At 59.2% G+C, this 16,727-nt stretch overlaps 1 protein-coding gene across 2 annotated transcripts in view; it reads right to left on the bottom strand.

Moving 5' to 3' along the window:
- Positions 1 to 1,149: 1,149 nt before the first annotated feature.
- Positions 1,150 to 16,727, bottom strand: part of LOC132835135 (calpain-5-like) — a 42,764-nt gene continuing 27,186 nt past the window's right edge. For both annotated transcript variants that reach the window (XM_060854455.1, XM_060854456.1), the window contains exons 11-13: positions 15,665 to 15,786; positions 14,168 to 14,304; positions 1,150 to 3,056 (exon numbers count right to left, since the gene is read on the bottom strand). In XM_060854455.1, coding sequence (XP_060710438.1) covers positions 2,880 to 3,056; positions 14,168 to 14,304; positions 15,665 to 15,786 — 436 coding nt within the window. In that variant the 3' untranslated portion in view covers positions 1,150 to 2,879. The remainder of the gene's footprint in view (positions 3,057 to 14,167; positions 14,305 to 15,664; positions 15,787 to 16,727) is intronic.

The following is a 16,727-nucleotide window of genomic DNA, read 5'->3' as shown; positions in this document are numbered from 1 at the left end:
CTGCATCAGCTGCAATCCCTCATGCTTTTACATCCACACCAAGATCACTGATCGAAATAATAAAGCTGCCAGCGCCGGCCCCTGTGGCACACCACTGCTCACACGCTCCCAGTCTGAGATAGAACCTCCCAACACCACCCTCTGCATCCTGCCCTCCAGCCCCAGCTTAAAAACGTGGATAAATGTACGGTTATCCATTTTGGTGGCAAGAACAGGAAGGCAGATTACTACCTCAATGGAATCAATTTAGGTAAAGGGGTAGTACAGAGAGATCTGGGTGTTCTTGTACACCAGTCAATGAAGGTAAGCATGCAGGTACAGCAGGTAGTGAAGAAGGCTAATAGCATGCTGGCCTTCATAACAAGAGGGATTGAGTATAGAAGCAAAGAGGTTCTTCTGCAGCTGTACAGGGCCCTGGTGAGACCACACCTGGAGTACTGTGTGCAGTTCTGGTCTCCAAATTTGAGGAAAGACATTCTGGCTATTGAGGGAGTGCAGCGTAGGTTCACGAGGTCAATTCCTGAAATGGCGGGACTACCTTACACTGAAAGACTGGAGCGACTGGGCTTGTATACCCTTGAGTTTAGAAGACTGAGAGGGGATCTGATTGAGACATATAAGATTATGAAAGGTTTGGACACTCTGGAGGCAGGAAACACGTTTCCGCTGATGAGTGAGTGCCGAACCAGAGGACACAGCTTAAAAATACGGGGTAGACCATTTAGGACAGAGATGAGGAGAACCTTCTTCACCCAGAGAGTGGTGGCTGTGTGGAATTCTCTGCCCCAGAGGGCAGTGGAGGCCCAGTCTCTGGATTCGTTTAAGAAAGAGTTGGATAGAGCTCTCAAGGATTGTGGAATCAAGGGTTATGGAGATAAGGCAGGAACAGGATACTGATTAAGGATGATCAGCCATGATGATATTGAATGGTGGTGCAGGCTCGAAGGGCAGAATGGCCTACTCCTGCACCTATTGTCTACTGGATCCAATCAGCTCGCTCTCCCTGGATCCCATGTAACCCAATCTTCATGACGAGTCTGGTGTACTCCCAGAAGGGAGGGTCTGTCTGATTGGTTCCCAAAACAATACTTTTCACTGTCTCTCGGTACAGGGGACAGTAAAAAATCACACAAACAATTCACACTTAGGTTTCTTTGGCAATAGTAACTCGATTGTAATACACTTAACTCCAACAGGAGCAACAAAAAGGAAGAATAAGCAACTTCAACTCTAACCCTTCAAAACCCCAAACTCTCACACACACACACACACACACACACACTCATACAAGCACACTTTCACATGCACACACACTGAGTCTTTCTCACACTCAAATGCACACACACACACTCTCACATGCACACACACATACTCTTTCTCATTCTCTCACACACACACTCAAATACACACACACTCTTTCTCACATTCACACACTCAAATACACACACACACACTTTCTCACACTCACACTCAAATACACACACACACACTTTCTCACACTCACTCAAATACACACGCACACACTGTCACACACGTACACACTCACACAAGCACACTCACTCTCATGTGTGCACACTCACATACACACTCTCAAATTCACATGCGCATACGCGCGCGCGCACACACTCACACACACACACACACTCTCACAATCACAACTAAGACTGACAAATGACAGGCACAGACACTACAAGTGGATAAAGAATCGAGACAGGATTAACACAAGTGCAAAGCCCAAAGCTGGAGACCGTGAGGTAGGATGCTCGTTTCCACATCCTGCTATCAGTCTCTGCAACAGCAAAGTCACGAGTGTTTGCAGAGCGATGGTCCCCCTTCAGTCTGACAGGCCATCAGGTAAACGTCGTCTTTTATCTTACTCATTCCTTCCAGTCAGCATTCCGGGTTGTTCCCACCTTTCGGACCCTGAGAGATGCGTGTGGTTTCTCTCTCTCTTTCTGCAGTCTCTTCAGTTATCTATGTCCTCTCTCTTAAAAACCCTCCACAGCTCAACCAATCAGTTGACTGTCGTCAGGCAGAATTTCCTGAACTCAGAAAGATTCCCATTGACTCGAATTCTCTATTGCTCTGTCTTCAAAATGCAACACCGCGCTGCACATCTCAACAACGTGCGATGTAGGCGGAGAGATTTTACGTATTTTATATCACTTCTTGTAAGTTTGGGGTTTTTTTTGTGTTCGGAACTGTGTATGTTACGAATTATGGTGTAAGTAGCCATGGTGATTTCTTTTCAGGGTGCTCGAGAGAGCTACTTGTACACCAATAACAGACTTATGTCTGCCCGAGACGGTTTTGCAACCCTTGCTCTTACAATTTCCATATGGTCTTTCATTTATTTGCTGGTCTCTTTTAAGCGTCTTTTATCATGCTTTCAGATCCTGAGTTCAAACCTCACTGCGGACATTGGCGAAACGTAAAAGTTTAATTAATTTAAAATCAGGATAACATTTCCCTCAGTGAGCAAACGTCGTCACTGGAAACCCATCTGGTTCACCAACGCCCTTTGAGGAGGGACATCTGTACCTGGTCTGACTCCATGGCTAATGCCCTGCTGAGCAGACAAACAGATGATAAAGGGGTCGCACTACTGGGGGGGTAAGGGGATAGAGACCCTCTGTTAGGGGCATTGGGGAAGGGGGGAAGGTAAGGCCCTACTTTTACACCCCAATAAGTTGGGGTGGGGGTGATCACAGCGACAGGGAGGGAATAAAGAAGGTATAGATTCCAAACAAGGTTTAATGGGGCACTCGAGATCGATAGTTCAGTTTGCCTCCATGTTAGCCTCCCACTGATGGTGGTTCCAGGAGGGGGTGGAGCAGGGGACGGAGAGGGGCTGATCGACTGCAGTGGGCCTTGCGCGGTCACAGGGCGGTCAGGTCGTCGCTGGAGGAGATCTCGACGAGCAGGGAGCCCGCCGGGGGCGAGCAGTCCGAGCGCGTCTGCAGCTGCAGGACGTAGCTGGACGCCATCTCGTTCTGGTCAGCAGCAACGGTGACCTCGCCCAGGAGGAGGTCACGGAGAAACCGCCTAGACCAGACCTGGGGGTGGGGGAGGGGAACGGGGGTGGGGGGGGAGAGAGGGAGAGAGAGGGGGAGCAGGGGGTGGGGGAGAGGGGGGGGGAGCAGGGGATGGTGGAGAGAGCGAGAGGGGGGGAGCAGGGGGTGGGGGAGAGAGGGGGGGGAACGGGGGGGGTGGGGGAGAGAGAGGGGAGCAGGGGGTGGGGGGAGAGAGAGGGGAGAGGGAGGGGGACGGGGTGGGGGAGAGAGAGGGGAGAGGGTGGGGGAGAGAGAGAGGGAGAGAGAGGGGGTGGGGGAGAGAGAGGGGAGAGAGAGGGGGAGCAGGGGGATGGTGGAGAGAGAGGGGAGAGAGGGGGAGCAGGGGGTGGGGGAGAGGGGAGAGCAGGGGATGGTGGAGAGAGCGAGAGGGGGGGAGCAGGGGGTGGGGGAGAGAGGGGGGGAACGGGGGGGTGGGGGAGAGAGAGGGGAGAGAGAGGGGGGGAGCAGGGAGATGGTGGAGAGAGGGAGAGAGGGAGGGAGGAGGGGGTGGGGGAGAGAGAGGGGGAGCAGGGGGATGGTGGAGAGAGGGAGAGAGGGAGGGAGGAGGGGTGGGGGAGAGAGGGGGGGAACGGGGGGGGGGGGGGGGGAGAGAGAGGGGAGAGAGAGGGGGAGCAGGGAGATGGTGGAGAGAGGGAGAGAGGGAGGGAGGAGGGGGTGGGGGAGAGAGAGGGGGAGCAGGGGGATGGTGGAGAGAGGGAGAGAGGGAGGGAGGAGGGGTGGGGGAGAGAGGGGGGAACGGGGGGGGTGGGGGGAGAGAGAGGGGGAGCAGGGGGTGGGGGGAGAGAGGGAGAGAGGAGGGGAAGTAGGGGGATTAGGGAGAGTGAGAGTGGAGCGGGGGGGGGGGGGGTGGGGGAGAGAGAGAGAGAGAGAAGGTTAAGGTTTAACAGCACACACTCCAGAGCCTCATTAATCTCAAACTGCTGCCTTCAAACTGGTGACTCAGTGAGAGACAGTGCCCAGTGTCCACACTGTACCCCAGTGAGAGACAGTGCCCAGTGCCCACACTGTACCCCAGTGAGAGACAGTGCCCAGTGTCCACACTGTACCCCAGTGAGAGACAGTGCCCAGTGTCCACACTGTACCCCAGTGAGAGACAGTGCCCAGTGTCCACACTGTACCCCAGTGAGAGACAGTGCCCAGTGTCCACACTGTACCCCAGTGAGAGACAGTGCCCAGTGTCCACACTGTACCCCAGTGAGAGACAGTGCCCAGTGCCCACACTGTACCCCAGTGAGAGACAGTGCCCAGTGCCCACACTGTACCCCAGTGAGAGACAGTGCCCAGTGCCCACAGACACTGTTCCCCAGTGAGACACAGTGCCTGGTGCCCACACTGTACCCCAGTGAGAGACAGTGCCCAGTGCACACAGACACTGTTCCCCAGTGAGAGACCGTGCCCAGTGCACACAGACACTGTTCCCCAGTGAGAGACAGTGCCTAGTGCACACACTGTACCCCAGTGAGAGACAGTGCCCAGTGCCCACACTGTACCTCAGTGAGAGACAGTGCCCAGTGCACACAGACACTGTACCCCAGTGAGAGACAGTGCCCACACTGTACCCCAGTGACAGTGCCCAGTGCCCACAGACACTGTTCCCCAGTGAGAGACCGTGCCCAGTGCCCACAGACACTCTTCCCCAGTGAGAGACAGTGCCCAGTGCCCACACTGTACCCCAGTGAGAGACAGTGCGCAGTGCCCATAGACACTGTTCCCCAGTGAGAGACAGTGCCCAGTGCCCACAAACACTGCACCCCAGTGAGAGACAGTGCCCAGTGCCCACACTGTTCCCCAGTGAGAGACAGCGCACAGTGCCCACACAGTACCCGAGTTAGAGACAGTGCACAGTGCCCAGACATGTACCCCAGTGAGAGACAGTACCCAGTGCACACAGACACTGTTCCCCAGTGAGAGACAGTGCCCAGTGCCCACAGACACTATACCCAAGTGAGAGACAGTGCCCAGTGCCCAGACACTGTACCCCAGTGAGAAACAGTGCCCGGTGCCTACAGACACAGTTCCCCAGTGAGAGACAGTGCGCAGTGCCCATAGACACTGTTCCCCAGTGAGAGACAGTGCCCAGTGCCCACAAACACTGCACCCCAGTGAGAGACAGTGCCCAGTGCCCACACTGTTCCCCAGTGAGAGACAGCGCACAGTGCCCACACAGTACCCGAGTTAGAGACAGTGCACAGTGCCCAGACATGTACCCCAGTGAGAGACAGTGCCCAGTGCCCACACTGTACCCCAGTGAGAGACAGTGCACAGTGCCCACACTGTACCCCAGTGAGAGACAGTGCCCAGTGCCCACAGACACTGTTCCCCAGTGAGAGACAGTGCCCAGTGCACACAGACACTGTACCCCAGTGAGAGGCAGTGCACAGTGCCCACACTGTACCCCAGTGAGAGACAGTGCACAGTGCCCACACTGTACCCCAGTGAGAGACAGTGCCCAGTGCCCAGACACTGTACCCCAGTGAGAGACAGTGCCCAGTGCCCAGACACTGTTCCCCAGTTAGAGACAGTGCCCAGTGCCCAGACACTGTTCCCCAGTTAGAGACAGTGCCCGGTGCCCACACTGTACCCCAGTGAGAGACAGTGCCCAGTGCCCACACTGTACCCCAGTGAGAGACAGTGCCCAGTGCCCAGACACTATTCCCCAGTGAGAGACAGTGCCCAGTGCCCACAGACACTGTACCCCAGTGAGAGACAGTGCCCAGTGCCCACAGACACTGTACCCCAGTGAGAGACAGTGCCTAGTGCACACACTGTACCCCAGTGAGAGACAGTGCCCAGTGCCCACACTGTACCCCAGTGAGAGACGGTGCCCAGTTCACACAGACACTGTACCCCCAGTGAGAGACAGTGCCCGGTGCACACAGACACTGTACCTCAGTGAGAGACAGTGCCCAGTGCACACAGACACTGTACCCCAGTGAGAGACAGTGCCCACACTGTACCCCAGTGACAGTGCCCAGTGCCCACAGACACTGTTCCCCAGTGAGAGACCGTGCCCAGTGCCCACAGACACTCTTCCCCAGTGAGAGACAGTGCCCAGTGCCCACACTGTACCCCAGTGAGAGACAGTGCGCAGTGCCCATAGACACTGTTCCCCAGTGAGAGACAGTGCCCAGTGCCCACAAACACTGCACCCCAGTGAGAGACAGTGCCCAGTGCCCACACTGTTCCCCAGTGAGAGACAGCGCACAGTGCCCACACAGTACCCGAGTTAGAGACAGTGCACAGTGCCCAGACATGTACCCCAGTGAGAGACAGTACCCAGTGCACACAGACACTGTTCCCCAGTGAGAGACAGTGCCCAGTGCCCACAGACACTATACCCAAGTGAGAGACAGTGCCCAGTGCCCACAAACACTGTACCCCAGTGAGAGACAGTGCCCGGTGCCTACAGACACTGTTCCCCAGTGAGAGACAGTGCCCAGTGCCCACAGACACTGTACCCCAGTGAGAGACAGTGCCCAGTGCACACAGACACTGTACCCCAGTGAGAGACAGTGCCCGGTGCCAACACTGTTCCCCAGTGAGGGACAGTGCCCAGTGCCCACATTGTTCCCCAGTGAGAGACAGTGCCCGGTGCCTACAGACACTTTTCCCAGTGAGAGACAGTGCCCAGTGCCCAGACACTGTACCCCAGTGAGAGACAGTGCCCAGTGCACACAGACACTGTACCCCAGTGAGAGACAGTGCCCAGTGCCCACACTGTACCCCAGTGAGAGACAGTGCCCAGTGCCCACACTGTACCCCAGTGAGAGACAGTGCCCAGTGCACACAGGCACTGTACCCCAGTGAGAGACAGTGCCCGGTGCCAACACTGTTCCCCAGTGAGAGACAGCGCCCAGTGCACACAGACACTGTACCCCAGTGAGAGACAGTGCCCAGTGCCCACAGACACTGTACCCCAGTGAGAGACAGTGCCCAGTGCACACACTGTTCCCCAGTGAGAGACAGTGCCCAGTGCCCACAGACACTGTACCCCAGTGAGAGACAGTGCCCAGTGCCCACAGACACTGTACCCCAGTGAGAGACAGTGCCCAGTACACACACTGTACCCCAGTGAGAGACAGTGCCCAGTGCACACACTGTACCCCATTGAGAGACAGTGCCCAGTTCACACAGACACTGTACCCCAGTGAGAGACCGTGCCCAGTGCACACAGACACTCTTCCCCAGTGAGAGACAGTGCCCAGTGCCCACACTGTACCCCAGTGAGAGACAGTGCACAGTGCCCACACTGTACCCCAGTGAGAGACAGTGCCCAGTGCACACACTGTACCCCATTGAGAGACAGTGCCCAGTTCACACAGACACTGTACCCCAGTGAGAGACAGTGCACAGTGCCCACAGACACTCTTCCCCAGTGAGAGACAGTGCCCATTGTCCACAGACACTGTACCCCAGTGAGAGACAGTGCCCAGTGCACACACTGTACCCCAGTGAGAGACAGTGCCCAGTGCACACACTGTTCCCCAGTGAGAGACAGTGCCCAGTGCCCACAGACACTGTACCCCAGTGAGAGACAGTGCCCAGTGCACACACTGTACCCCAGTGAGAGACAGTGCCCAGTGCCCACACTGTACCCCAGTGAGAGACAGTGCCCAGTGCCCACAGACACTGTTCCCCAGTGAGAGACAGTGCCCAGTTCACACAGACACTGTACCCCCAGTGAGAGACAGTGCCCGGTGCACACAGACACTGTACCTCAGTGAGAGACAGTGCCCAGTGCACACAGACACTGTACCCCAGTGAGAGACAGTGCCCAGTGCCCAGACACTGTACCCCAGTGAGAGACAGTGCCCAGTGCCCACAGACACTGTTCCCCAGTGAGAGACCGTGCCCAGTGCACACAGACACTGTTCCCCAGTGAGAGACAGTGCCCAGTGCCCACACTGTACCCCAGTGAGAGACAGTGCACAGTGCCCACACTGTACCCCAGTGAGACACAGTGCACAGTGCCCACACTGTACCCCAGTGAGAGACAGCGCACAGTGCCCACACTGTTCCCCAGTGAGAGACAGTGCCCAGTGCCCACAGACACTCTTCCCCAGTGAGAGACAGTGCCCAGTGCCCAGACACTGTTCCCCAGTGAGAGACAGTGCCCAGTGCCCAGACACTGTTCCCCAGTGAGAGACAGTGCCCAGTGCCCACTCTGTACCCCAGTGAGAGACAGTGCCCAGTGCACACAGACACTGTACCCCAGTGAGAGACAGTGCCCAGTGTCCACACTGTACCCCAGTGAGAGACAGTGCACAGTGCCCACACTGTACCCCAGTGAGAGACAGTGCCCAGTGCCCACAGACACTGTTCCCCAGTGAGAGACAGTGCCCAGTGCCCACAGACACTGTACCCCAGTGAGAGGTAGTGCACAGTGCCCACACTGTACCCCAGTGAGAGACAGTGCCCAGTGCCCACACTGTACCCCAGTGAGAGACAGTGCCCAGTGCCCAGACACTGTACCCCAGTGAGAGACAGTGCCCAGTGCCCACACTGTACCCCAGTGAGAGACAGTGCCCAGTGCACACAGACACTGTACCCCAGTGAGAGACAGTGCCCAGTGTCCACACTGTACCCCAGTGAGAGACAGTGCACAGTGCCCACACTGTACCCCAGTGAGAGACAGTGCCCAGTGCCCACAGACACTGTTCCCCAGTGAGAGACAGTGCCCAGTGCCCACAGACACTGTACCCCAGTGAGAGGTAGTGCACAGTGCCCACACTGTACCCCAGTGAGAGACAGTGCCCAGTGCCCACACTGTACCCCTGTGAGAGACAGTGCCCAGTGCCCAGACACTGTACCCCAGTGAGAGACAGTGCACAGTGCCCACACTGTACCCCAGTGAGAGACAGTGCCCAGTGCCCACACTGTACACCAGTGAGAGACAGTGCCCAGTGCCCACACTGTACCCCAGTGAGAGACAGTGCACAGTGCCCACACTGTACCCCAGTGAGAGACAGTGCCCAGTGCCCACAGACACTGTTCCCCAGTGAGAGACAGTGCCCAGTGCACACAGACACTGTACCCCAGTGAGAGGCAGTGCACAGTGCCCACACTGTACCCCAGTGAGAGACAGTGCACAGTGCCCACACTGTACCCCAGTGAGAGACAGTGCCCAGTGCCCAGACACTGTACCCCAGTGAGAGACAGTGCCCAGTGCCCAGACACTGTTCCCCAGGTAGAGACAGTGCCCAGTGCCCAGACACTGTTCCCCAGTTAGAGACAGTGCCCGGTGCCCACACTGTACCCCAGTGAGACAGTGCCCAGTGCCCACACTGTACCCCAGTGAGAGACAGTGCCCAGTGCCCAGACACTATTCCCCAGTGAGAGACAGTGCCCAGTGCCCACAGACACTGTACCCCAGTGAGAGACAGTGCCCAGTGCCCACAGACACTGTACCCCAGTGAGAGACAGTGCCTAGTGCACACACTGTACCCCAGTGAGAGACAGTGCCCAGTGCCCACACTGTACCCCAGTGAGAGACGGTGCCCAGTTCACACAGACACTGTACCCCCAGTGAGAGACAGTGCCCGGTGCACACAGACACTGTACCTCAGTGAGAGACAGTGCACAGTGCCCACACTGTACCCCAGTGAGACACAGTGCACAGTGCCCACACTGTACCCCAGTGAGAGACAGCGCACAGTGCCCACACTGTTCCCCAGTGAGAGACAGTGCCCAGTGCCCACAGACACTCTTCCCCAGTGAGAGACAGTGCCCAGTGCCCAGACACTGTTCCCCAGTGAGAGACAGTGCCCAGTGCCCAGACACTGTTCCCCAGTGAGAGACAGTGCCCAGTGCCCACTCTGTACCCCAGTGAGAGACAGTGCCCAGTGCCCACAGACACTGTACCCCAGTGAGAGACAGTGCCCAGTGTCCACACTGTACCCCAGTGAGAGACAGTGCACAGTGCCCACACTGTACCCCAGTGAGAGACAGTGCCCAGTGCCCACAGACACTGTTCCCCAGTGAGAGACAGTGCCCAGTGCCCACACTGTACCCCAGTGAGAGACAGTGCCCAGTGCCCAGACACTGTACCCCAGTGAGAGACAGTGCCCAGTGCCCACACTGTACCCCAGTGAGAGACAGTGCCCAGTGCCCAGACACTGTACCCCAGTGAGAGACAGTGCCCAGTGCCCACACTGTACCCCAGTGAGAGACAGTGCCCAGTGCACACAGACACTGTACCCCAGTGAGAGACAGTGCCCAGTGTCCACACTGTACCCCAGTGAGAGACAGTGCACAGTGCCCACACTGTACCCCAGTGAGAGACAGTGCCCAGTGCCCACAGACACTGTTCCCCAGTGAGAGACAGTGCCCAGTGCCCACAGACACTGTACCCCAGTGAGAGGTAGTGCACAGTGCCCACACTGTACCCCAGTGAGAGACAGTGCCCAGTGCCCACACTGTACCCCTGTGAGAGACAGTGCCCAGTGCCCAGACACTGTACCCCAGTGAGAGACAGTGCACAGTGCCCACACTGTACCCCAGTGAGAGACAGTGCCCAGTGCCCACACTGTACACCAGTGAGAGACAGTGCCCAGTGCCCACACTGTACCCCAGTGAGAGACAGTGCACAGTGCCCACACTGTACCCCAGTGAGAGACAGTGCCCAGTGCCCACAGACACTGTTCCCCAGTGAGAGACAGTGCCCAGTGCACACAGACACTGTACCCCAGTGAGAGGCAGTGCACAGTGCCCACACTGTACCCCAGTGAGAGACAGTGCACAGTGCCCACACTGTACCCCAGTGAGAGACAGTGCCCAGTGCCCAGACACTGTACCCCAGTGAGAGACAGTGCCCAGTGCCCAGACACTGTTCCCCAGGTAGAGACAGTGCCCAGTGCCCAGACACTGTTCCCCAGTTAGAGACAGTGCCCGGTGCCCACACTGTACCCCAGTGAGACAGTGCCCAGTGCCCACACTGTACCCCAGTGAGAGACAGTGCCCAGTGCCCAGACACTATTCCCCAGTGAGAGACAGTGCCCAGTGCCCACAGACACTGTACCCCAGTGAGAGACAGTGCCCAGTGCCCACAGACACTGTACCCCAGTGAGAGACAGTGCCTAGTGCACACACTGTACCCCAGTGAGAGACAGTGCCCAGTGCCCACACTGTACCCCAGTGAGAGACGGTGCCCAGTTCACACAGACACTGTACCCCCAGTGAGAGACAGTGCCCGGTGCACACAGACACTGTACCTCAGTGAGAGACAGTGCACAGTGCCCACACTGTACCCCAGTGAGACACAGTGCACAGTGCCCACACTGTACCCCAGTGAGAGACAGCGCACAGTGCCCACACTGTTCCCCAGTGAGAGACAGTGCCCAGTGCCCACAGACACTCTTCCCCAGTGAGAGACAGTGCCCAGTGCCCAGACACTGTTCCCCAGTGAGAGACAGTGCCCAGTGCCCAGACACTGTTCCCCAGTGAGAGACAGTGCCCAGTGCCCACTCTGTACCCCAGTGAGAGACAGTGCCCAGTGCCCACAGACACTGTACCCCAGTGAGAGACAGTGCCCAGTGTCCACACTGTACCCCAGTGAGAGACAGTGCACAGTGCCCACACTGTACCCCAGTGAGAGACAGTGCCCAGTGCCCACAGACACTGTTCCCCAGTGAGAGACAGTGCCCAGTGCCCACACTGTACCCCAGTGAGAGACAGTGCCCAGTGCCCAGACACTGTACCCCAGTGAGAGACAGTGCCCAGTGCCCACACTGTTCCCCAGTGAGAGACAGCGCACAGTGCCCACACAGTACCCGAGTTAGAGACAGTGCACAGTGCCCAGACATGTACCCCAGTGAGAGACAGTGCCCAGTGCCCACACTGTACCCCAGTGAGAGACAGTGCACAGTGCCCACACTGTACCCCAGTGAGAGACAGTGCCCAGTGCCCACAGACACTGTTCCCCAGTGAGAGACAGTGCCCAGTGCACACAGACACTGTACCCCAGTGAGAGGCAGTGCACAGTGCCCACACTGTACCCCAGTGAGAGACAGTGCACAGTGCCCACACTGTACCCCAGTGAGAGACAGTGCCCAGTGCCCAGACACTGTACCCCAGTGAGAGACAGTGCCCAGTGCCCAGACACTGTTCCCCAGTTAGAGACAGTGCCCAGTGCCCAGACACTGTTCCCCAGTTAGAGACAGTGCCCGGTGCCCACACTGTACCCCAGTGAGAGACAGTGCCCAGTGCCCACACTGTACCCCAGTGAGAGACAGTGCCCAGTGCCCAGACACTATTCCCCAGTGAGAGACAGTGCCCAGTGCCCACAGACACTGTACCCCAGTGAGAGACAGTGCCCAGTGCCCACAGACACTGTACCCCAGTGAGAGACAGTGCCTAGTGCACACACTGTACCCCAGTGAGAGACAGTGCCCAGTGCCCACACTGTACCCCAGTGAGAGACGGTGCCCAGTTCACACAGACACTGTACCCCCAGTGAGAGACAGTGCCCGGTGCACACAGACACTGTACCTCAGTGAGAGACAGTGCCCAGTGCACACAGACACTGTACCCCAGTGAGAGACAGTGCCCACACTGTACCCCAGTGACAGTGCCCAGTGCCCACAGACACTGTTCCCCAGTGAGAGACCGTGCCCAGTGCCCACAGACACTCTTCCCCAGTGAGAGACAGTGCCCAGTGCCCACACTGTACCCCAGTGAGAGACAGTGCGCAGTGCCCATAGACACTGTTCCCCAGTGAGAGACAGTGCCCAGTGCCCACAAACACTGCACCCCAGTGAGAGACAGTGCCCAGTGCCCACACTGTTCCCCAGTGAGAGACAGCGCACAGTGCCCACACAGTACCCGAGTTAGAGACAGTGCACAGTGCCCAGACATGTACCCCAGTGAGAGACAGTACCCAGTGCACACAGACACTGTTCCCCAGTGAGAGACAGTACCCAGTGCACACAGACACTGTTCCCCAGTGAGAGACAGTGCACAGTGCCCACACTGTACCCCAGTGAGACACAGTGCACAGTGCCCACACTGTACCCCAGTGAGAGAAAGCGCACAGTGCCCACACTGTTCCCCAGTGAGAGACAGTGCCCATTGCCCACAGACACTCTTCCCCATTGAGAGACAGTGCCCATTGCCCACACTGTACCCCAGTGAGAGACAGTGCCCAGTGCACACAGACACTGTACCCCAGTGAGAGACAGTCCCCAGTGCCCACACTGTACCCCAGTGAGAGACAGTGCACAGTGCCCACACTGTACCCCAGTGAGAGACAGTGCACAGTGCCCACACTGTACCCCAGTGAGACACAGTGCACAGTGCCCACACTGTTCCCCAGTGAGAGACAGTGCCCAGTGCCCACACTGTACCCCAGTGAGAGACAGTGCACAGTGCCCACACTGTACCCCAGTGAGAGACAGTGCACAGTGCCCACACTGTACCCCAGTGAGAGACAGTGCCCAGTGCCCAGACACTGTACCCCAGTGAGAGACAGTGCACAGTGCCCACACTGTACCCCAGTGAGAGACAGTGCACAGTGCCCACACTGTACCCCAGTGAGAGACAGTGCACAGTGCCCACACTGTACCCCAGTGAGAGACAGTGCCCATTGCCCACACTGTACCCCAGTGAGAGACAGTGCCCAGTGCCCACAGACACTGTTCCCCAGTGAGAGACAGTGCCCAGTGCACACAGACACTGTACCCTAGTGAGAGGCAGTGCACAGTGCCCACACTGTACCCCAGTGAGAGACAGTGCCCAGTGCCCAGACACTGTTCCCCAGTGAGAGACAGTGCCCAGTGCCCAGACACTGTTCCCCAGTGAGAGACAGTGCCCAGTGCCCAGACACTGTTCCCCAGTGAGAGACAGTGCCCAGTGCCCACACTGTACCCCAGTGAGAGACAGTGCCCAGTGCCCAGACACTGTACCCCAGTGAGAGACAGTGCCCAGTGCCCACACTGTACCCCAGTGAGAGACAGTGCCCAGTGCACACAGACACTGTACCCCAGTGAGAGACAGTGCCCAGTGCACACAGACACTGTACCCCAGTGAGAGACAGTGCCCAGTGCACACAGACACTGTTCCCCAGTGAGAGACAGTGCCCAGTGCCCACAGTCACCTACCTGGATTTTGATTGGTTTCTTCTCGTGTTTCCGGTAGAACAGTCCTTTCAGGTCGAAGTCCGGGTTCGATTCCGCCTCATGGACCTTTGACTTGACACTTACCCCCTCACTCTGGATCACCGCGTAGGCATCCGGCACTGGGCATGGGGGAGGGGGGGAACAGAGAAACAGAGCGGGCACCACACCCAGTGAAGACCCTCACGTACACGGGATACTCCCCCTCCTCACACTTCACCATCACCCCACCGTCACACCTAACCCACCAACACCCAACACTCCCCACACACACCCCCTCCCCCACACGGCCCACACTCTCCACCCCACCCCCACAGGGCCCACACTCTCCACCCACCCCCACACGGCCCACACTCCCCCCCCACCCCCACACGGCCCACACTCTCCACCCCACCCCCACACGGCCCACACTCCCCCCCACCCTCACACGGCCCACACTCCCCACCCCACCCCCACACGGCCCACACTCCCCCCCCACCCCCACACAGCCCACACTCCCCACCCCACCCCCACACGGCCCACACTCCCCCCCACCCTCACACGGCCCACACTCCCCCTCCCCCACCCCCACACGGCCCACACTCCCCCTCCCCCACCCCCCACACGGCCCACACTCCCCCTCCCCCTTCCCCACACGGCCCACACTCCCCCTCCCCCTTCCCCACACGGCCCACACTCACCCCCCACCCCCACACGGCCCACACTCTCCCCCCCACCCCCACACGGCCCACACTCCCCCCCCACCCCCACACGGCCCACACTCCCCACCCCACCCCCACACGGCCCACACTCCCCCCCACCCCCACACGGCCCACATTCCCCCCCCCACCCCCACACGGCCCACACTCCCCCCCAACCCCCACACGGCCCACACTCCCCCCCACCCCCACACGGCCCACACTCCCCACCCCACCCCCACAGGGCCCACATTCCCCACCCCACCCCCACACGGCCCACATTCCCCACCCCACCCCCACACGGCCCACATTCCCCACCCCACCCCCACAGGGCCCACATTCCCCCCCCCACCCCCACACGGCCCACACTCTCCCCCATACCCCCACACGGCCCCCACTGCTCCCACCCCCACACGGCCCACACTCCCCACCCCACCCCCACACGGCCCACACTCCCCCCCCACCCCCACACGGCCCACACTCCCCACCCCACCCCCACACGGCCCACATTCCCCACCCCACCCCCACACGGCCCACATTCCCCCCCCACCCCCACACGGCCCACACTCCCCCCCCACACTCCCCCCCCCCACCCCCACACGGCCCACATTCCCCCCCCCACCCCCACACGGCCCACACTCTCCCCCACACTCCCCCCCCACCCCCACAAGGCCCACACTCTCCCCCCCCCCACACGGCCCACACTCCCCACCCCACACGGCCCACTACCCCCCCTCACACACACCCACTCCCCATTCCCGGTGGAGACCATCCCCCGTTCCTGTTCCCATTCCCGGGATCTTACGGCTGGGAGAGTCTGGAAGGCGTAACCCTGCGGCGCTGTGCACGTGGACGGAGGTCACACGCTTCGGGTAACCAAGGCAACAGCTCCAGAACGAGGGCTTCGGTTGGTCCAGAGTCAACTCCCTGTCAGTGTGAGTGTGCGTGTGAGTGTGACAGTGAGTGTGAGTGAGTGTGACAGTGAGTGTGAGTGAGTGTGACAGTGAGAGTGTGTGTAGACGGGGAGAGAAACAGAGACACTTATTAACCAATAGTGTTTGATCAAGAGAGGGGTTGGCGATGGGGGAGTGAGGGGTTGGGATGGGGGAGTGGGGGGTTGGGATGGGGGAATGGGGGGTTGGCGATGGGGGAGTGAGGGGTTGGTGATGGGGGAGTGAGGGGTTGGGATGGGGGAATGGGGGGTTGGCGATGGGGGAGTGAGGGGTTGGCGATGGGGGAGTGAGGGGTTGGGATGGGGGAGTGGGGGTTGGCGATGGGGGGTGGGGGGTTGGGATGGGGGAATGGGGGGTTGGCGATGGGGGAGTGAGGGGTTGGGATGGGGGAGTGGGGGGTTGGCGATGGGGGGTGGGGGGTTGGGATGGGGGAATGGGGGTTGGCGATGGGGGAGTGAGGGGTTGGCGATGGGGGAGTGAGGGGTTGGCGATGGGGGAGTGAGGGGTTGGGATGGGGGAATGGGGGGTTGGCGATGGGGGAGTGAGGGGTTGGCGATGGGGGAGTGAGGGGTTGGCGATGGGGGAGTGAGGGGTTGGGATGGGGGAATGGGGAGTTGGCGATGGGGGAGTGAGGGGTTGGGATGGGGGAATGGGGGGTTGGCGATGGGTGAGTGAGTGGTTGGGATGGGGGAGTGGGGGGTTGGCGATGGGGGAGTGGGGGGTTGGCGATGGGTGAGTGAGGGGTTGGCGATGGGGGAGTGGGGGGTTGGCGATGGGGGAGTGGGGGGTTGGCGATGGGGGAGTGGGGGGTTGGCGATGGGGGAGTGGGAGGGTTGGCGATGGGGGAGTGGGAGGGTTGGCGATGGGGGAGTGAGGGGGTTGGCGATGGGGGAGTGGGGGGTTGGCGATGGGGGA

This window comes from Hemiscyllium ocellatum, chromosome 44 (genome assembly GCF_020745735.1).
Source record: "Hemiscyllium ocellatum isolate sHemOce1 chromosome 44, sHemOce1.pat.X.cur, whole genome shotgun sequence".
NCBI classification, from domain to species: Eukaryota; Metazoa; Chordata; class Chondrichthyes; order Orectolobiformes; family Hemiscylliidae; genus Hemiscyllium; species Hemiscyllium ocellatum.
This window is presented reverse-complemented; position numbering and strand designations above follow the sequence as displayed.